Source organism: Martes martes, assembly GCF_963455335.1.
Source record: "Martes martes genome assembly, chromosome: 4".
Lineage (NCBI taxonomy): Eukaryota > Metazoa > Chordata > Mammalia > Carnivora > Mustelidae > Martes > Martes martes.
This window is the reverse complement of record NC_137891.1, coordinates 168,313,905-168,335,661: the sequence shown is the minus strand read 5'-3', so window position 1 is coordinate 168,335,661 and position 21,757 is coordinate 168,313,905. Positions and strand designations below refer to the sequence as shown.

The following is a 21,757-nucleotide window of genomic DNA, read 5'->3' as shown; positions in this document are numbered from 1 at the left end:
CAGATCCAGATACAGGGTTCTGCACCCACACAGCCTGGGTTCCAGGCCCAGCCCTGCCGCTTGTATGCTGCTCCCATAGTAAGTTCTCAGATCCATTCTTATGATCTTCTCCTGGGACCAGCTCTGTAATTGGTGGGGTCTGCTGCAGAAGGAAAATGCACGGCTCCTTGTTAAAAACCCGAGGATGGCGACCCAGCAGAGCATGAATCCAAGCACCGGGAGGACGCTGCAGGCCCGGGGAGACTGTGTACCCCTGAAGCCAGAAGCCAGCCCCGTCCTCTCCCCGGACTACTAAAATGGTGTCTTCGCTGCCCCCACCCCACCCCCCGGTATGCTGGGTGTTTTGAGACACACAGGTTATTCCTAGAGTAGAAACTCCATGTGCTGAGGTTTTCACTTGGAATAAGAGGCCGAGGGAACAGTGGGAACTTTTCTCAGCCGTGCTTGGCGAGGAACAGCTGTGTCCCACTGGTTTCTATGACCAGACGGGCTTCCAGAGTCTGTGAAGTCCCTGAGATGATAGCAAAGCTTCATGCGAGTAGATGTGCCTTTTTCTGGGGAGAGGCTTTCATCAGATTCTTCAAAGAGTCTGTTTCCACAAAAGAATGAGAACTAGCCCCATGAAGCCTCGGCCCAGATGTAACGGTTCTCCAGCAGATCCTCTTTGGGGCCTCTTCCAGATAGAGCCTCTACCAGCTTCCTCCATGACTTTAACGATGCAATTCAATATTAACAATAATAGCTACCACGTCTTGAGTGCTTACTCTGAGCCAGTTGCTTGACATATATTATCTCACTTAAGCCCTATAATAGCGGTGGGCTCCACTGGGGCTGTAACCAGCCCTTCCCAGGCTCTCGGCTGGATCACATCACACCCAGGACACCCTGGCCTGACTGTAGGCCTGACTGTAGCACTCTTAAGTCCATCCCACGGGACAAAGGAGGGCCTGTCCTGACCTCAGCAGAATTAGCTGCTGGCCCCAGGTCATTCCACTGAGTCCAAGCCTTGCCCCGATGAAGCCACGCACACACCGTGACATCTTCCAAGCTTTGTGTGCTTTGTTCTGTCTAAAGTGTGTCTCCCGTCTAAATTCTTAGCCTGGAGAACCGCAATTTTCAAATCTCAGCACAACTGTCACTTCCCCTCGGAAGCTTTCCTCACCCTCTGGGACCCAGGGCGGTGCCCAACCTTTGGACTGGCAGTGGTCTGGGCTACCTCCATTCAAGTTTTCCTGGGATTTACTGTGCTTGTCCGATTTCACTGGTTTCCCCCAATAGACTGCGAGCTCTCTGCGGATAGCAACTGGGTCATAAATTATCTCTATATCCCACAGAGCTTGGATGGTGCCAGGAGTCAGCAAATATGTGGTGAATGAATGATCTTCCTGGCCTCAGGCTTCAGCACACCTCGAGCTCTCTTTACCCCCTGGAAGTCTAGCGTTCTCAGGCGGGGGTGGGGGTGGGGGAAGGGGGTCTAATTGTAGGAACAGCCAGAAACAGCTTTGAAAGACATCCGGGGGGTTAGTGAATGGGGGATGACGTCTGGAGGGGCTGGTAATAGCCCGAATGAAGGATGACTAACCCCTCAAGTAGGGAAAGGCTGTGGGGCAAATGAAGTAGGATTTTGAAATAAAGGACAGAGATGATTCAGAGAGTACCCACGCTTCCTGAGTGAGGAGGCAGAGTCATGGTCAGCCCTGGAGAGAGGCATGGGAGGGGCTGCTGTAGGCTTGAGATTTACTAGGTGGTGAGGAGTTCCTCCTTTGTCCTAAACCAAGAGGTCCCAGGGTCTGAATCTCCCACCATAGTCCCTCTGAGGGTTAACACTGAGAGTTCCACAGAAAGTTCCCTCATGAGATGGCTAAAATGTTAAGCCTATTCATTTCTGGGGCACCTGGGTGGCTCAGTGGGGTTGGACTTCTGCCTTCAGCTCCGGTCATGACCTCAGGGTCCTGGAATCGAGCCCTGCATTGGGCTCTCTGCTCAGCGGGGAGCCTGCTTCCCCCGCCCCCCCCCACCGACCCTCCTGCCTCTCTGCCTCCTTGTGATCTCTTCCTCTGTGTCAAATAAATAAATAAAATCTTTTTTTAAAAAACCTATTAATTTCTTCTTCTTCCACGTTAGAGGACACAACGTGCTCACTAACGATCATTTCTGGGGTATTTTCTTTTCTTTTTTTTTTTTTTAAGATTTTATTTTTGTGAGAGAGAGCATGAGGGAGAAGATCAGAGGGGAGAAGCAGACTCCCCGTGGAGCTGGGCGCCCCATGCGGGATTCGATCCCAGGACACCGGGATCATGACCTAAGCTGAAGGCAGTCGCCCAACCAACTGAGCCAACCAGGCATCTGGGGTATTTTCTGACACCAACCAATTCTCCAACACCGACTGGTTGTCTGACAATTCACCCCATTTCGGACACTGAGGACCCAGAATGAGCACGGCTCCGCAGCCGAAGGGTCAGTCCCACAAGACCGCCTGCCCCGCGGATGCCAGCCACAACCTCTGTTCACCCCTGCTTCTCCCCAACCAGCTCTAAGTCGGGGATCCCCGTGACCGCCTCCTCAGCTCCCATAATTCTCTCGTGAACCCCTCACAGAACTCAGGAAGGTGCTTGACTTACCTTTACTGGTTTCTTAGAAAAGATTCAAATGAACAGCCAGATGAAGAGGTGGGTCAGGCGATGTCTGGAAGGGTCTCTCCCTGTGGAGTTGGGGCGTACCATCCTTCTAGAAGGTTCCCCAGCCCTGAAGCTGCTCCGGATCTCATTGCTCGAGAGATTTTATAGAGTTCAGTCTGCAGGGCCTTCCCAACCCCAGGTCTTCCCAGAGATGAGTGGGAGCGACTGAGAGTTTCCCCTCTAGTCACTTGATCTGTCTCGTGACCAGTCCCATCCTGAGTCCCCTCATGAGAATAAACCCAGATGTCATCCAAGGAGACTCACGAATAACAAAAGGCAATCCTATCACTGGGGAAATTCCAGGAGTTTTAGGAGATCTCACAAATGGGGACGAAGACTAGGTATATTTTATACGATATCACAATAGCTAATGTCTCTCTCTTTTTTTTTTTTAAGATTTTTATTTATTTATTTGACAGAGATCACAAGTAGGCAGAGAGGCAGGCAGAGAGAGAGGAAGGGAAGCAGGCTCCCTGCTGAGCAGAGAGCCCGATACGGGGCTCAATCCCAGGACCCTTAGATCATGACCTGAGTGAAGGCAGAGGCTTAACCCACTGAGCCACCCAGGCACCCCACAATAGCTAATGTCTCTTAAGCATTCTGGGCCAAGCACTGTTCTGAGAGATTTCTCTCAGTAAATCATTAAACCTCACCACATACCTTTAAGGTAGGTGCTATCATCGTCATCCCCTTTTTCCAGATGGGGAAACTGAGGCTCAGAGAGATTAGAGCACTTGTTCAGGGTCACACACGCAAGACAGGGACATGGCAGAAACAAGATTTGCCCCCAGGCAGAAGAACTAGTTGACCCGTAATATTTCTGTTTTGTTCCTTGCGTTTTCCAAGCTTTTCTTTTTTTTACAGAACCTTTCCTTCCAAAGAAATCATACATTTCTAAAACAACAAAGTGGACCTGCATGGGTGGGAGTGTGTTTGGGGGAAGAGGACAAGCAGACTGCTCTGTCCGTCTGTCCTCACCTCCTCTGCAGGTCTCCAAATTAATCTGAGTGCAAGCTCTCTCAGGGACAAGTGGGAAGGCTACTGACCTGGAAAAGCTTCCAGGGGCCTTTTTGGAAGAGGGGAGAGATGAAGAGCGGGGGAGAACCTGAAGGGCAGAGAGGCTGTGTAAGTTCTGTTAAGCCACATAGCACATTAAGAGAGCTGGACGTCAAGACCTCCGGGTCAGGTCCCTGACTGCACCGGGCACTGCGCGAGGAGCTCTGGAATTGAAATGAAGAGGACAGGTGCCCTGGAGAACCCTCGGGATAAAGACTTGGGGGTAGGGGTGCCTGGGTGGCTCAGTGGGTTAAGCCTCTGCCTTCACTCAGGTCATGATCTCAGGGTCCTGGGATCGAGCCCCGCATCGGGCTCTCTGCCTACTTGTGATCTCTGTCACATAAATAAATAAAATCTTTAAAAAAAAAAAAAAAGGCTTGGGTGTTAGCACACTGGCCAACAGTGTGGCATCGCCTATTGCTTCTTCTTCTTCTTCTTTTTTTTTTTATTTTTTAAAGATTTTATTTATTTATTTGACAGACAAAGATCACAAGTAGGCAGAGAGGCAGGCAGAGAGAGAGAGGAGGAAGCAGGCTCCCTGCTGAGCAGAGAGCCCTATGCGGGGCTCGATCCCAGGGCCCTGGGACCATGACCTGAGCCGAAGGCAGAGGCTTTAACCCACTGAGGCACCCAGGCGCCCCCCCCCTTTTTTTTTAGTAATGTCATCTTTTTTTTTTTTTTATCGTAATCTCTACACCCAGCGTGGGGCTCGAACTCACAACCCTGAGATCAAGAGTCACGTGCTCTACCGAGCGAATCAGCCAGGCGCCCCCACCGCTTATCTTCTTAAACCCAGTGGTTTTGCCCCCTGCCTTCCCTCTCTGGTCCCCTGACAGGCCCCTGAGTTTGTGACTCTTGGGCCTGCAGCGCAGGCAGAACAGACAAGCAGGTGGTTATTAGCGTTGCGTAGAGCGGCGGAGGGCCTCCGGATGCAGAGACAGGATGGTGGGGAGAGTGGGTACCTCTGCGTGGTGATGGAAAACTTCATAGAAAAGACAGTGCAGACTCAGGGTTAGGCTGCCAGGCAGAAGTGCGGACACACGAGCGTCAGACAGCGAGGTGTGTTTCAGGAACGGTGCCCCCTTCTTTTCTTTAAGGTCTGCATGTACTTTTTACCTCCTCTGGCCTCCTTACTGCCACCACTCCTCTCCAACCAACTGGCCTCAAAATCTCGGTTTTGGAGCAAATCTTAAAAGGAAAAAACATATCTCTGCTAAGCAGAAATGGTTGAGAGAAAAGGAAGAGGCTGGAACAGGGTATCGGTGAGTGGACAAGGTCTAGGTCCGGAGACTCCAAACAGCTTGTGGAAAGTGTCGTCTCCTTGTCTGGGGCAGTGGGGTCCAGAATGCCTAGCACAGCCTCTGTGGCCAAGACGCATCTCCCTTTCCAGTAGTCCCTGGGGGCTGCGGGCTTCTAGTTAAAGTCTGCCCTAGGGGCACCTGAGCTGGGGACGTGGTGGCGGGCTGGCCTCTCCAGTCAGCCCTGTACTTGGCTGGGCCTTCATGGTGCTGTGCTGGGGCTGCACTTGTCTGGGGGATCCCCTGGGATAGGAAGGACCGGCAGGGTTCGCTCAGGCCTCCCGACCCCAGGCTCTAACAGGATTCCCAATGCCCTGCTGGCTCCCCATCCCTCACCCAGGTGTCCTTTCACAACAAAGAATGCACTGAATCCTAAAATTAGCATCTTCGAGTCTGGGGCAAATGGCCATCTACAATCATAGAACAGTGGAGCTGGGAAAGGGATCCTCTAATTGCAGCTCCCAGCGTTAGTGTGTAGACACCTGCCCTTGAACCTGGGCCAACAGCCCAGCTCAAACCCAATCTCTGCAGACAGGACCTGCTTACAGGTACCTTGTAATAGACGCCCCCGGGGAGTCTGTGAGCCGCTTGAGCCCTCTAAATTGATACAACGCAAAGCTGTGCAAAGCTGTGCAAAGCTGCCGTCTTCTAGTCCACTTCGTCTGGGCTCTGCACTTTGAAGCCCCCCAGAGGAAGAGCCTTTCCTCTTCTCCAGCGCGGCCGTCTGGTATATGAAGACACTGATCTGTCTTGCCTGGTTCCCAAAGCTGTTCCTCACAAAGATCTTCTGGGAGGGTACCCAGAACCGGAAGCCAAGCCTCATCAGGTGTCCTTGTCAGAGTAGGGAGAAAACTGGGCTGGCTCCCTTTCTGCAAAACCAGGCCAGAGCTGCCACCCTGGCTTTCGTGACCCTTTGCAATCTGGCTCCTCCAGCGCTTTCCAAGGTTCCTACTCATCTGCCTGCCACGCCTCCACCATGCTGTTCCCGCCATGTGCTGTGTGTCATTTTTGAACACTCCCGATTTGGTGATCTGTGCTGCTGTCCCTGTTTTTTCCACTATCCAGGCTGTACTTCCTCGCTCCCAGCTCCCTCCCTTCTCCCCACGTTCTTTTTTTTTTTTTTTAATTCATTTATTTGACAGAGATCACAAGAAGGCAGAGAGGCAGACAGAAAGGGGGGAAGCAGCCTCCCCGCTGAGCAGATAGCCTGCCACAGGGCTCCATCCCAGGAACTGGGATCATGACCTGAGCCGAAGGCAGAGGCTTAACCCACTGAGCCACCCAGGCGCTCTTTCTCTCCACATTCTAACTCTCAGTAGAACTTAACGCTAACTCATCCTCAGGCACTGTCCCTGGCTTGTAGGTATGCCTCCAGGATGGATTAGATTCTGTTTGAGTTGCTTATTTGTATCTGTTCCAAAAACAAGGGCATGAGATGACACAAAATGCAGATAAATTTGGTACTTCTTTCTGGAGTGTCAATTTTACTTGGTGTTCAGTCATTTAAAACATTTATTAGTGTAAAACAAGTACAGCTACGTTAGGAAGCAGCACACAAAACCACGCACACTTAAACAGTCAATTTCTCTAGGAAAAAGGTAGGGGGACTGCTCTGAGTTAAGAGACACTAGAGAGACAGGATAGCCAGACACATGAAACCCAATTGATTCCAGATTGAAAAAAAACAGCTATAACAGACATTTTTTAAAAAAGATTTTATTTTTTGGAGAGACAGAGATAGCATGAGAGAGCAGGAGCAGGGAAGAGAGGGAGAAGCAGATTCCCCACTGAGCAAGGAGTGGGACGTGGGGCTCGATCCCAGGACCCCGGAATCATGACCCGAGCTGAAGGCAGAGGCTTAATTGACTGAGCCACCCAGGTGCCCCTATAAAAGACACTTTTGATACAGAGGAAATTTTAATATGATCATTGGACAGCATTACAGATTGCTGCTAATTTTCATAGTCGTGGTAATGTTACTGTGGTTATGAAAGAAAATTCTTAGGAGATGCTTGCTTAAGTATTTGGGAATATTTGGGAGTGAAGAAGTATGACGTCTCTTACTCTCAATATTCACTAAAAGTGGTACATGCGTTGTGTGACAGAGAGAGAGATTGTTGAATTATCGAATCTAGGTGGGGCATATAGATATTCACTATATTAATCTTTCAATTTTTGTTTGAATATTTTCAAAATGGTAAGTGGGGGTCTTACATTTTAGCTTTAAGGTAACATTTCTTTCTTTCTTTCTTTTTTTTTTTTTTTAAAAGATTTTACTTATTTGACAGAGATCACAAGTAGGCAGAGAGACAGGCAGAAAGAGAGGGGGGAAGCAGTCTTCCCGCTGAACAGAGAGCCCGATGCGGGGCTCCATCCCAGGACCCTGGGATCATGACCTGAGCCAAAGGCAGAGGCTTTAACCCACTGAGCCACCCAAGCGCCCCAAGTTAACATTTCAAAATTATTAATTTCAAGTCTCTCCTGCCCCAGTTCATTCTTCTCTGTCATTAAGGACACACAAGGGGAAAAGTTTGAGAGGTCCTGGCTTTTGTTTTTCTCCCCACCATTCTCTCCTAGCAACTCCCCAAAAGACTATGACTATCATTTCTGTATTCTCAGAGCCTAGCCCAGCACTTGTCACAGAGGGGTATTATATAACTCCTTCCCGAGTGAGCAAAACCCCTGACTTCATAATATGGATTTGACCTTGGGAAACCCGTACCTCCTCTCAGTTTCCCCTCCTGTAAGCTGAGGCTGGACAGATGACCCGAGCACCTAGAAGGCCCTTTCTAGCTCCGGTACCTTTGGATGCTGTCCCAGGGGTTCTGAATGGAAGTCACAGGTCTTTTTTCTAAACAAACCCCAAGTCGTCAGGCAGAGATGGTCACTGATCACAGTGGATCACCCTCCGATCTCTGGCTAAGATCCGAAGTTTTAGCTCAGCCACATGTCCATAGACCACATAGACCACATGTCCAAGCAGAGGTTTCCCAGAGATCCAGGGGTGGCAGGGGAAGTCAGTTTGGCTTTATGCTGCCCTCCTGGCTATGACTTGTAGGCATGGCTAATGTTAATGTCCTTAACCTTGATTTCATATTGCAATCACCTAAGGAAGCTTTAAAAATACTCATGCTCACCCTGGAGATTCTGATTTAACTGGCCCAGGGCATGATCTAAGAGCATCTAGAGTTTTAAAGACTCACCAGCTGATTCTAATGTGCATTCAAGGTGAAAAGCCACTAGGGCTACAAGGTGGTGATGGGGTAGGAGCTGTGACTGGATTGACATTCTGGCTTTGCTACTTACTAGCTGGTTAACCTTGGGTCTCACTCCTCTTTGAACCTGTTGCCCCGTTTGTGATAATCAAATGAGATCATGCATGGGCAGCACTGAGCCAGAAAGAACAGCTAAATACATACTTAGGGGCAGCTACTAATGAGTAAAACAGAAGCCTGTGGCTCTCCTAGGAAAGATTAAAACTCTCCGAGCCCGTGGAACCGGGGCTCACCGGCTTGCATCGGAATCACTTGCAGAGCTTGTGAAAACAAATGGCTGAAGACTTCCTTCCCCCTAAATTTCCGGTTCAGTAGGTGTCGGGTGGGGCTCTAGAATGTGCATTTCTAGTTTGTCCTCAAACTAGAGGACAGCAGATACCGCTGCTGGTGCCGTCCCAGAAAGCATACTTTGAGAATCATGGTTCTGAAGCAGAGTTTTTTAAGAGCATCACTGACCTTTTGGAGCACCTAATTCTTTGAGCCACTCTGGCCCCTACTCACTAGATGTGCATGAGATCCCTCTGCTTGTGACAATCAGAGGTCTCCAGACATTGCCAAATGTCCGTTGGGAGGCAAAACTGCTGAGTTGAGAACTACTGGTCTAGAGGATAAAATTAAAGAAGATCTGAGAGTACAAGTGGTTGTCAGAGGAAAGTGAGGAAAAGTTGAAGCCTGGAAGAAAAGAAGAAAGTTTGGGGCAGCTCAGGGATTGATACAGAGCGGGTGCACCTGGGATACTGAGACAACTGACCGGAGGGCAGAGGGCAGGCTCAGAGCTCAGATTTGGCTTCATTTAGTCCCACAGGAATAGGGGCTGTCTTTAAGTCAGGACCCTCCCTGTGTCCTGGGACACAGCTGTCAAGCGCTGAAGTCTCTCGGAAGGAGCAATTCTGTCCTAATTCAAATGGCCTGATGGCCTTACCCTGTGGCTCCACTGCCTGCAGCCCCAAATTGCTCTTTCTCACACCTCAGTTTCCTGTCCACGCGCTTCTGAGATATTAACAAGCAGCAGACTCCAGGTCTATCGGTGAGAAACAACCGGGAGTTTTGCTGGGAAGAAGCAACTCTGGTAAGATTCCTGACCTGTCCAAATCCACCTCCCTCAGAGCTCAGCCCACCAAACTCAACCACCCAGTGGAAAAAAAAAGATTTGGTTCTTTAAGTGCCAATGGTATTAAGTGCTAGAGACTGTGGAAGTCATAAAGGGAAATTAACTGAAGACCAGAGATGCCATTACTCATTCGGGAGCAATCTATCTCTCCCAAAGTGAGAATACAATTCGCACCCTCTGGGGATGTTTTATACTCAAATCTTTATTCCCCAGGCTAGGGCTGCTATTCCCTGCAAATTCTAAATGGTGCTGCTATTTCCTGCTAATGGCTTCTATCCAGCCTTTGAAGAAGGCACTTGGGAGGGGCAAAGAGGCTGAGGTTAGAGGAAAGCCTTGCAGTCTCCAGGGCCTTGGTCTCTCCCAGTCATAGTCAACTTCTCAAGGGACTGGTAGGCTTTGAAAGTACGGTGTTAAGGTTCAAGTCTTGTTCTCCCCTAAGCCAGAGAGAGACAGATAGGGGAGGGGTCTGGTGCTCGAGAGGGATTTGGGAGTAACGTGAGAGGGTTAGAGGTGTGAAGAGCAGCTTGAGGACCATGTTGGCCAAATCTAATCTGGTTAATAGCATAACCTTCTGTGTAATTATTGCTCACGCCTGAAATCTCAGCACTATAGAGATCCCTCTATAGTTTGTGTGTGTGTGTGTTTAATATTTATTTATTTGACACAGAGAGAGAGAGAGTGAGAGAGAGCACAAGCAGGGGGAGTGGCAGGCGGAGGGAGAGGGAGAAGCAAGCTCCTCACTGAGCAAGGAGCCTGATGTGGGACTTGATCCTGACTTGTAGGACTTGATCATGACGTGAGCTGAAGGCAGATGCTTGACCAACTGAGTCATGCAGGCGTCTCTCTAGTTTGTTTTAAAGGCTCTGAGCAGGGACGCCTGGGTGGCTCAGTTGGTTAAGCAGCTGCCTTCGGCTCAGGTCATGATCCTAGCATCCTGGGATCGAGTCCCACATCGGGCTCCTTGCTCGGCAGGGAGCCTGCTTCTCTCTCTGCCTCTGCCTATACTCACTCTCTCTCTCTCTCTGACAAATAAATAAAAAATCTTTAAAAAAAAAATAAATAAAGGCTCTGAGCAGTCCTGCAGTAAAGAAACTGCACTTTATTTAACCCAGGTTCCCCCCAAACTTATCTGAGAATGGGGTCTTTATGTCCTAAGGTCGCTAATGTATGGGGGAAACTGTTCTGTGGAATACACTTTAGGAAACCTTAACCTATAGGATCTAGTACATGAAGGACAAACTCTCCCAAGCTGAAGTTCTTTCGGTTCAGGAAATGCGCGGAGCTTTCAAGCTTGTGCCTATAGTTTCTTGGAAGGCACCTGTTCGTTGTCCACCTGGCAATGCCCTTGCCCATTCTCTGAGTCCCAGTGTGAGCAGGATCCCATCACCTGTGAGACTTCCTGAACTCTGGCAGGCACAATAAATTACTTTGTTTCCAGTGCATGTTATTCAAAATTCATTCACTCTATGAAAAGTAACTGGTTTGACGGCTTTATTATCCTGTTGGTTCCTTCATTAATGACTTAAATAAGTCTTGGATGTGTGCTCACTTAGAACTATCCTCTGTCTTACAATGAGATAAACAGATGATTCAGGTTTGGGAGCCAAATGTATAAAACCACACATGTTCCAAACAGGCGGCAGGTCTGAAGACCTCTGTGTCGAGACAGGAGGTTCCCAGAAGACACAGACCACGCCCCCGTGGCAGCTGGGATCCATCAGTGCCAGTGTGTGTGCTGGGCACAGTCACCCAGCGATCCAGGGAGACAGTGGCCTGTTTTGAGGGTAGAAAGCAACTAATAGCATTTCTCAATGTCCTTGTCAGTTTAGGAAAGACAAGGAAGCAGAAGCGCAAAAAAATTTCAGATGCTGTCCTAGTCCAGTTACCGCACAACTTGCTCCTGTTCCTTCTGAGCTGAGTCTGCTGCAGCATTCCAGACCGCCACTCCTACTGGCTGAGGCTGCCCCCAATCCAATGCCCACTCAGGGAACCTGATTGTAGGGACTGCTGCTCAGAACAGTGTTTTTGGCAGGAGGCAGAGTAGGAAACAGACCCTGTTCCTTAAGGAGCATGTCAAAGTGTACAGAAACTAGGTTCTTTCAGACTTTACACCTCTCGACTGCTATGCATCTAGAAGGTGAGAAACTGTTATGGATAATTATTCTGTGGGAATAAATCTTCACGGGACTAAATCTAAAAAGAAGAAAAGGCGGGAAAAACCCTAAACATCCCTGTAAATAGCATCTTGGAAATTTAAATGGATTGTATTCCCCTGGCCACATCATGCCCAGCTCAGATTCACAGCAATCAAGCTTCAAAGAAAAGACAACAATAAATTCAATCCACATGGCTCTTGTAAAAAGGCATCTATTTGGTTTTTAATACAAAATGACTCAGAGAAACACAGAAAGAAAAATATCATACAAGCCAGTTATTGAATTAAAAAAAAAATCCCCAATAAACAAATTTCAGTCACATTCCCTGTTTTCGGCCTGGATTAGGAAACAGGAAACTACAAACCAACCCATGTCTGTCTCTTTGAAAAACTCTTACTTAAAAAAAAAAAAAGGAAAAAACACAAACTGTCCCTGAAATCTGGCCGGTGGTTTTTAGAGGCCACTGTCAGCTTGCCTTAATCATCCTGGTGGAACGGGATAGCAGTGGTTGCTGAAATATGGCCACCTCCTCCTTGCTTTTTGCTAGGAACGATCTTCATCCGAAGGGAGGCTGCTGGCCTGGGCACCGCTAGATGCCACTCACGCCGCCTGAGGTCTCAGGGTCAAGCAGCCGGTGGTTCTTCCATCCTGTGTCTTCACTGAATCTCCCCCATATACAGTCTCTTGTCGCTGGACGCTGAGAGAACTGGGGTGAGGAGAATGGAGAAGATAACTGGAACTAATGAAGGCTCAAGGAGACTCGGTGCTCAAGGGCTCTTGTGTCAAGAGCCAATTTTGGTATAAAAGAGCAATTGGGTTTAGTTTAAATTCCCCTCCTCTTCAACACTGTTCACAGGAAACGGTAGCCTGGCTTTTTAATCCAAGTCCTCTTGAAACCACAAGGGTGGACTGTGCTATGGGAAATGCATTACCAGGGTCTAAACCCTGATGTCCCATGTCAGCCAAACCTTGTGAAAAAGACCTTCTCAGCCATTCCAGGGAAGAATCAATGTCTGTGTCAGACATTCTGCAAATGTGTTTCCGCTTGTTATAGTTAGCCCGGGAGAAAGTTACGCCCTCTCCTTAAATTCAAGGCCCACTGTTTAATTAGCTAGTCAATAAAATGTTAAATTGCAACTTATAGTTGAATATCAAGAAATATTATTTATCCAAATACATCACTGCAACAGACTTGAAGCACATAAACTCAAGAGAACTAGAAATAGATTAACCAGTCTCCCTTTGAGATTAAGAAGATGGAACATGTTCTTCCCGTCACCATTTAAAACCATGGCAAGGCTGTCAATGGACGGCCATAAAGCCCACATGGAAATTCACATACAACAGACACCCACCTCTGCCTTGGTATTTTCAGGGCCCCTTTAGGGAGGTTCCCATAGTTTCCCTTACCCCAAAGTCAGGACAGACTTACTGATGGGCTCATCCGGGTGAAAAGCCACTTCATTGATGGAGCCGGCATGTCCGGGCAGCTTGTACAAAATCCTCCGGCTTGTGGTGTCCCACACATACACGAACCTGCAAAGTACCGTAATGCACAATGCTAGAGCTTCCTAGAGCTCAGGGGAGGGCAGAGGCCCAGCTTTTTAAGAGAAATGGAAGCAAAGATTTACTTATTATGCCTATTTACTCAACTGTGTTTTGGAACTAGCTTTAGAATGAAGAAATTTAGAATTTAGAAACTAGAAATACAGATTTTGAATAAGGGATGGACCCTGCCCCTGAGTAACTGAACAGAGATACAGGAATAACTAAAACCATAAACATTACTGGTATTTCTTTCTTTCTTTTTTTTTTTTTAAAGATTTTATTTATTTATTTGACAGAGACAGAGATCACAAGTAGGCAGAGAAGCAGGCAGAGAGAGAGGGGGAAGCAGGCTTCCCGCTGAGCAGAGAGCCTAATGTGGGGCTCGATCTCAGGACCCTGAGACCATGACCTGAGCCGAAGGCAGAGGCTTTAACCCACTGAGCCACCCAGGCGCCCCCATTACTGGTATTTCAAATGTAAGCTTTTGAGATTGGAAAGAACATGGAGAAGGAAGACAGTTTTTCCTCTGGTCCCCACACAGAAATTTTCAAAGAGCACCTGCTATTCGTCCAGGAGGTCTTACAGGTAACCTAACTACAGCAGGCTGGGAGCCTAGGTTGCAAATCCACTGGAGCTTCTCAGTATTGCATTCAAATCACAGAGCCCAGAGAAGGGACAGAAAAATTTTTTTTTCTTTTTCTTTTTAAGATTTTATTTATTTATTTGACAGATAGAGATCACAAGTAGGCAGAGAGGCTGGCAGAGAGAGAGGAGGAAGCAGGCTCCCTGCTGAGCAGAGAGCCTGATGTGGGGCTCGATCCCAGGTCCCTGGGATCATGATCCCAGCCAAAGGCAGAGGCTTTAACACACTGAGCCACCCAGGCGCCCCGGGACAGAAAATTTCTGCAGTATAACACAACCCAAATATACACTTGACCCAAACTTGCACTGAACTCATGGGCATCCCATGACCAGACCAGCTAGTCTGAACTCAATTTACAGATAAGAAGGCTAAGAACAGTGACTCTTCCAAGGTGACACAGTTCATCAGTGGCTCAGCGACAGAACTAAAACGAGAACTCCAGTATTCTCCTTTCTCTTACCACACTCACATCTACTACTTCCCCTCACCCCTCAGAAGTTCTTATGACCTTCAACTTTGCTTGGGTCATTTTGGGCTGAAGGGTAAAATAAAGAGACATGATCTTCATATGACCATGCAAAAATGATCTGTTGGTAAATTTGAAGGGCTGGTGGTTTTCAAGCAGGTTATAAATATCATTTACATATTTGTTTTGTTCAGTCAACCTTAAAAGGGTATAGTTACCAGTACTTGATTATAAAATGCCTGGTGCTGATGTGACATTCCATTTTTGGTCTAAAATACAACTAAATATGAGCTTCTTACTTGCACTGTTTAGCTCTCAAGGACCACACTCCACAGGAACGAAATAAAAGTTCCAAGCAAGATGGGGAGGAAGCAGGAAGCTCATCTGTCTCCAGACTCCTTGGCTCTGATGTTCATGTTCTTCCTACAGTCTTCTTCCTTGCTAAGAGCAAATAATGCCCCCAAGATGATATGGCAGAGTAACAAAGTCTGAGCTCAGAAGTCCGAAAGACCTGGGCTCAAGTCTCATGTACCCATTTACTCATTAAGTAACCTTAGACAAGTATTTAACTTATCTGAGCTCCTCTCTCCTTCATTGTGATGATGGAGACTACACTGAGCCCGCAGCTTGGTTGAGAGAAGTGATGAGATGATGTATGTGAAGCACTTGGCACACACAACGACAGCTGCTGTTATGACGAGTGCATTCATCATCACAACAGATGAACATGAAGACAATAGGCTGACTAACTCACGGCAGACAGACTGGCCAGTCTTCCCACAGTCCTGGATAGGAACTGTTGAAGGGTTTTGATTTTGAACATGAGGAGGGAGGTGATTTCCAAGTAGAGAGGGGAAACTTGCCAAATCCAGGCCAAGCTGAAAAGCAATTTTCTGAGGACACATTTCCCAGGCACATAAAAGCCAGCAAGATCTCCAAGGGTATACTTGAAGGCCTCACTCTCTATGGCCACCAGTTAGATGCTAAATTTAGAGGGGTTCCTTGTCCTCCCCTTACTTTGGCACGGCGACATTCGGCAGGAACCAGGTTCCTTATGTAACAGAGCTGCTTGTTGACTTGGGGCTAACTGGAGAGATGGCCTGTGAAACGTGGCCAACCCCTGCAGGGAGACACATGGCCTGTGCCCAGGCCAGAGCCATGAGCCCCCCATGTAAGGTTTAAAGGAACAGTGGGGAGGGAAAGAAGGAAGAGGACACTGAAAGTCAGAAAGGGCCAATGGCAGAAACAAACTGCTCAAAAGAAAAGCTTAGGCAAATATCATGTAAAAGCTTAACTACATAAAAAAGATATCACCGCTGAAAATGATGTAAAAACACTTAGACTGGTTCTTACTCTATCAGAATGCACCTTAGGCTGTGGGCCCGTTTCTTAAGGTCTTCCTTAGCAACCTGCCTACTGAAAATCCCTCAGATTCCCTCTGCAAGGCAGCTTTCTATACCACCAGGATGCAAACCTGTTTGCATGTGGACCCCTGACCCCTAGAAAATACCCCTGGTTTTTCTAGTTCTCAGGACCGTGGGATCACGACCCGAGCCGAAGGCAGACACTTAACCAACTGAGCCACCCAGGCACCTCAGCTCCCTTCTCTAATTCATCACTGAATGGCTGAGCCAGTTTGAACTGACAGCTAGGAAAGTCTCAACATCTCTGAATTCAGCCCAGGGCTGAATAACACCTAGCTCACATGCTGACATAACCCACATCTAGCAATCATGGCCCTATTGTACCCACAACCCGCTCTGAATCACCCTCAGCAAGGGCAGCCGTTACCAATAGCTGAGTTGATATGCAGGCTAAGAGCTGACTGCTGTCCTCGAGCTAGGAATTCATTCATGTAATATTCACTAAGTGTTTAGAATAGGTCAAATACCGCTCTGGGTTCCAGATGACTAAGACTCATTGCCTGACCTCTGGGAGCAAATAACTTAGTGAGGGTGCCCCACTGTGTTTGTCTTACTGTAAGATGTGATGAATGCTGATAAAGGCTGGATGTGTAAGGTGTGACGACAGCGCAGAGAGGACAGTGGTTAGTGCTACCCCACAGGAAAGGGAGAGAGAGGGCCGGGGAAAGTTTACAGACAGAACACAGAGGCGATTTCTAGAGAAATATCCAAGTCTAGAGAATGAGAGGGGACATGAGAGAGAAGCCTGGAGGCACAGGGGGTGTAAGGACAGGGAACGTTCCATGTGACTGAAGCGCTGCAGCAATAGTGGGGGAGGCGAGTACACAACACGTATTTGATGAACTGAAGCACAACGAAAGAATCTGAAGAGGGAAACGGGAGCCAGATTAGGAGTCTAGACTTCACTCTGATGGCAAAGGGAATCCAACAGAAGTGAAGAAAGTGTTTACCCTCCCCGTCGAAAAGACTAGCAATGCTGCGCCTGTCTGATGTGATGCTCAGGCCCCTCACACCGCACACGGCTCCCTCTCCGAGGACAGCCGTGGCTCTGTGTCTGCTCCAGCATGGATCACACACAACAAGGGACCTGCCGCTCCGTCACTCTTCACCTCACACCCGGCAACCCTTACCTGTCAGCTGAACCAGCTGCTATCTTACTTCCATCAGGTGACCAAGAGCATCTCAGAAGATTCTACAAAGGTGAATAAGCAGGAATTCAATGAATACAGTAATGTACCAAGCCCCTCTTTACCAGACTATAAAATCACTGAAAGACTTAAAATTTTTATTTTTAAAATTTTTTATTTTTTATTAATATATAATGTATTATTAGCACCAGGAGTACAGGTCTGTGAATCGCCAGGTTTACACACTTCACAGCACTCACCATAGCACATACCCTCCCCAATGTCCATAACCCAACCAGCCTCTCCCAACCCCCCAAGACTTTATTTTTATTTTTTTTTATTTTTTTTTTTAAAGATTTTATTTATTTATTTGACAGACAGAGATCACAAGTAGGCAGAGAGACAGGCAGAGAGAGAGGAGGAAGCAGGCTCCCCGCTGAGCAGAGAGCCCCATGCGAGGCTCGATCCCAAGACCCTGAGATCACGACCCGAACCGAAGGCAGAGGCTTAACCTTCTGAGCCACCCAGGCGCCCCCCCCCCCAAGACTTTAAATTTCTTTCTTTCGTTTTTTCTTTTTTGAGGGGAGGGGTGGGGAAGAGGGAGAGAGCATCTTAAGCAGGCTCCACACCTAGTGCGGGGGCCCAGTGTGGGGCTTGATCCCACAACCCTGAGATCATCACCTGAGCCAAAATCAAGAGTCAGACGCTGAACCCACTGAGCCACCCAGGTGCCCTGAGACTTCAAATTGCAATTATTTTTTATTCTGTGCCCTAAGACCACATATTTTATTTCATATAACATACAATGGTAGAAAATGTTTCATTTATAGTAAATTAAGAGAAGACCTGGCAACAAAGTTTTATTCCGCCTACAAATGGAGACTTCCTTTGCTCCATATTTATTTTGATCCTCATTAATAATTTTATCTTGAGGGAAAATAAAAATAAAACCAAATTCAACAAAAAATTAGAATTATTTAAAACAATTTTTTAAAGATTTATTTGAGAGAGAGTGAGAGAGAGTGAGAGAGAACGAGTGGGGGGAGGGGCAGAGAGAGAAGCAGACTCCCTGCAAAGCAGGAAGCCTGATGTGGGACTCGATCTCAGGACCCTGGGATCATGACCTGAGCCAAAGGCAGACACTTAACTGACTGAGCCACCCAGGCACCCTAAGATTTGATTTATAAAGTGAAACTGAATCAAACAGACACTCAAAAGAAAACCATATGTCTCTATTAACAAATTATCTGGAGGAAAAGCTGCTATTAAGAGCTGACCTGGTACAGGGGCGCCTGGGTGGCTCAGCGGGTTAAAGCCTCTGCCTTCAGCTCAGGTCGTGGTCCCAGGGTCCTGGGATCGAGCCCCGCATCGGGCTCTCTGTTTGGCAGGGAGCCTGCTTCCTCCTCTCTCTCTGCCTGCCTCTCTGCCTGCTCGTGATCTTTGTCTGTCATATAAATAAATAAAATTAAAAAAAAAAAAAAAAAAAGAGCTGACCTAGTAGAGAAAAAATTCTCTTAAACTTTGGGCCATGATCCATACTGAGAAGAGGGATGTATTCTCAGGGCCCTAAGAGCTGGGCACTGGGAAGGTGAGGGAAGCCACCTGGGTAATAGCCAGGAAGGCTGGGTTCCATATGGAACACTGACCAGAAGGTCAAAGTTGCCAAAGAACTAAAAGGATAACACTATCTTATTGAAGTCAGAAATCTTAAATTAATCTTAAAATTTTAAAAAAGGGGGTCCCACCACTACCTACCTCTGGGCCTGCCTTCCTCCCTATGCTTCCATTAGCTTTATTCCTGGCAAGAACAGTTATTTATTTATTTATTTATTTATTTATTTGACAGAATGAGAGGGCAGGAAGCACAAGTAGTGGGAGCGGCAGAGGGAGAAGCAGGCCCTTCCCTGAGCAGGGAACCTGATGCGGGGGCTCGATCCCAGGATCTTTGAATCATGACCTGAGCCAAAGGCAGTCGCCTAGCCAACTGAGCCACCCAGGCAAGAACAGTTTTTTTTTTTAAAAGATTTTATTTATTTGATATATAGAGAGAGACAGAGAGAGAGAGAGATTACAAGTAGGCAGAGAGGCAGGCAGAGAGAGAAAGGGGGAAGCAGGCTCCCCACTGAGCAGAGAGCCTGAGGGGGAGCTTGATCCCAGGACCGTGAGATCATGACCTGAGCCGAAGGCAGAGGTTTATTAACCCACTGAGCCACCAAGGCGCCCCACAAGAACAGTTTTGATGGAGAACAGTGTTAACTGAAATGCAGCCCCTTCTTAGTAGATCTACCACCCTCTATCCTTAGTGCCACACCCCCTTTTCTCCTCCCTGAACTGAGATATAATTGACATAGAACATAGTTTTAGTTTTAGGTGTACAACATAATGATTTGATATATGTAAATATTGCTCTTAGCACCATCTTAAATGTTATCTTTGAGTCAAATGGACAGTAAAACTCTTTGCCACGCAAAACTTACCTTCTCAAAGTTGTGCACATTTCCTTGAAATATCTTCACACACCTCTCTTTAGGAGCAAATGGCCGGACATCCCAGACCCGCACTGCAAACAGAGCAAAAACAGTTATGGGCCAGAGAACCCAGCTGGAATCACTGTCATGTCAATGACACATGCTGATTCCTGGTGAAGGAAGGCCAACATGGTATATTATAAGGTACATGATAAGGCTCTTTGTTCCCCCCTAAACAGGCATAAAATGCATTCAAATTCCATTAACAGGGTCTAAGGGCACAGTGGAAAGCTGAGCGGGCAGGAAGGGGAAATGCCAAGTGCATTGCTGGGGGTCTGCAACGGAAAGTAGCTGGGTGTGACATTAACGAAACATTGGCAGATGATTCCTCTGCCAACCCAAAAAAGCCACATTTAACAAAGCTTTAATATGACAATCTGAATACCACTGACTACTGTGACAATCAATCTATAAAAACCAAACACAGGACTAATTTTGCTCATAGGGACACCTGACAGTCTAGACTTGAGCAAGGTCAAGTTATACTAAGAGAGTATTGTACTAATAGTTAGAAAAAGTGAACTCTGATTCTCATTCTAGCTGTTCTATGTATGGGTGGTATCAGGTAAAAAGTGAGGTTGTGGTTTAGTCTCTGTAAGATGAGAACACCACTTGCTCTTTTTCTTTTTCACAAGAGTACATTAAGGACCAAATAAGACGATACATGTACCTGGGCTCTAAAAGAACAGAGGCAATGGATAAAAATAAGGATTTTGTCATTTTATTATACAGCCATAACAAAAAATTCTTATTACTTTAATAACCATTTAGGGAATCTCATCATTCCTTACTGTGAACAACGCTAGAATTTGTCAATGGCAAATACATTAAAATCAGGATATAAACAGCACAGTAAGCAGTGGCTACAGCTGTTGGTAACAAATCCTTTACCAATAGTGGAATTCAAGGGATGTCATTTTAACTGAGTGTAATAAACATAACAATCCTAGGATTCAGATAGGCATAGAAAGTGAAGGTAGGTGTGAAAGTTTGCTATTAAGGTGAGAATACAGTCATAAGGTAAGGGTGTTCATTCATTCAAGAACTACTTACTCAGCGCCCGCTGAGTGCCAGGCACTGTCTTCATTACAAAAATGTCAGTGAAAGCATTTCTGTTTCTGACAAGCTTATGAACTTGTACACGGAGGCGGGGGGGTCATCTCTAAATCCTCCCAATATTAAGCATATAATCCACCTTCTTTTTTGTTATAGTAAACCCATCCTCCCACGTGGCAACTCAAAAACAAGCAGAGAAGAGTCTATTTGTGTGAATGCAGAATGTTGCAATGTTTTACTACTGTGCAATTCCCATCCCACCAGCGCTTTGGAGCAGAGAGGGAGGACACACTGGCAGACAGAGTGCAACTCTACCAGCAGCTCTACTGGTCATTCAAGTCTGGTGCTCTCTGTAATGCTCTAGAACTGCTTTGGATGGATCTCAACAAACTACTAATCACCAGGAGCTTCTCGTACACTGCCTGGCTCCACAGCATACCAGAGTTGAAACAGGTCTTAAAAGCGATAAGCAAAGTTGTCTGAGGATTAGAGTAGGCAGATTTGGGACGAGAATCCTGGCTTCTTCACTATATATTCTAAAGGTTTTTCTATTACAACGTATTCTCCCAGTTGCCCTGGCAGAAACCTGTGAACCACACTTGACTCTTTCTTTTGTTTTTTAAAGATTTTATTTATTTATTTGACAGACAGAGATCACAAGTAGGCACAGAAGCAGGCAGAAACAGAGAGAGAAAGGGGGTAAGCAGGCTCCCTGCTCAGCAGAGTCTGATGCGGGGCTCAATCCCAGGACCCTGAGATCATGACCTGAGCCGAAGGCAGAGGCTCAACCCATTGAGCCACCAAGGTGTCCTGACTCTTTCTTTAGATCCACATTTATCCCAGTACACATTTCTAGCATCCAATGCCAACTTTCCTTGTAGACCTTGAGGTCCACAGTGTCTGGACCCTTGGAGAGCTTTCCTTTCCATAGTTACCTGTATTGTCCATTGCATTGGACAAGAGATAAGAGCCTTCAGAACTTAAACTCAGGCCAGTCACCGAATCTGCATGGCCTCTCATGGTGTAGGTTAGCTTGTTTTGGCGCAAGTCCCAGACCTACAAAAACAAAAAGGTGCTCCCAGAAATCAAATTGAGAATAGCAAAGAAACATAGTTACTAAAGAGTCAACTGCCTGGAGAAATTGGTATCCCCTCTCCATCTGGCTGTGGGCCCAGTATTAAGCACAAAATAGAGGATTTCTGTCAAGAGGAAAAAAACTCTTGTCTTTTAAAAAAATTTTTTTAGAGAGAAAGCATGAGTGCGAGTAGGGGTAGGGGCAGAGGGAGAGGGAAAGAGAGAATCTTTTTAAAAAAGATTTTATTTATTCGACTGAGAGAGAGCACAAGCAGGCAGAGCGGTAGGCAGAGAGAAGAGAGGCAGGCTCCCTGTTG

The 21,757-nt window shown here is 47.0% G+C and overlaps 1 protein-coding gene across 1 annotated transcript in view; it reads right to left on the bottom strand.

Annotated features, from left to right (window-relative positions):
- Positions 1 to 11,757: 11,757 nt before the first annotated feature.
- SNRNP40 (small nuclear ribonucleoprotein U5 subunit 40) overlaps positions 11,758 to 21,757 on the bottom strand; it is a 35,916-nt gene continuing 25,916 nt past the window's right edge. Inside the window, exons 6-10 of the mRNA XM_080802475.1 lie at positions 21,302 to 21,422; positions 19,260 to 19,342; positions 16,786 to 16,847; positions 13,007 to 13,110; positions 11,758 to 12,280 (exon numbers count right to left, since the gene is read on the bottom strand). Coding sequence (XP_080658601.1) covers positions 12,231 to 12,280; positions 13,007 to 13,110; positions 16,786 to 16,847; positions 19,260 to 19,342; positions 21,302 to 21,422 — 420 coding nt within the window. The 3' untranslated portion in view covers positions 11,758 to 12,230. The remainder of the gene's footprint in view (positions 12,281 to 13,006; positions 13,111 to 16,785; positions 16,848 to 19,259; positions 19,343 to 21,301; positions 21,423 to 21,757) is intronic.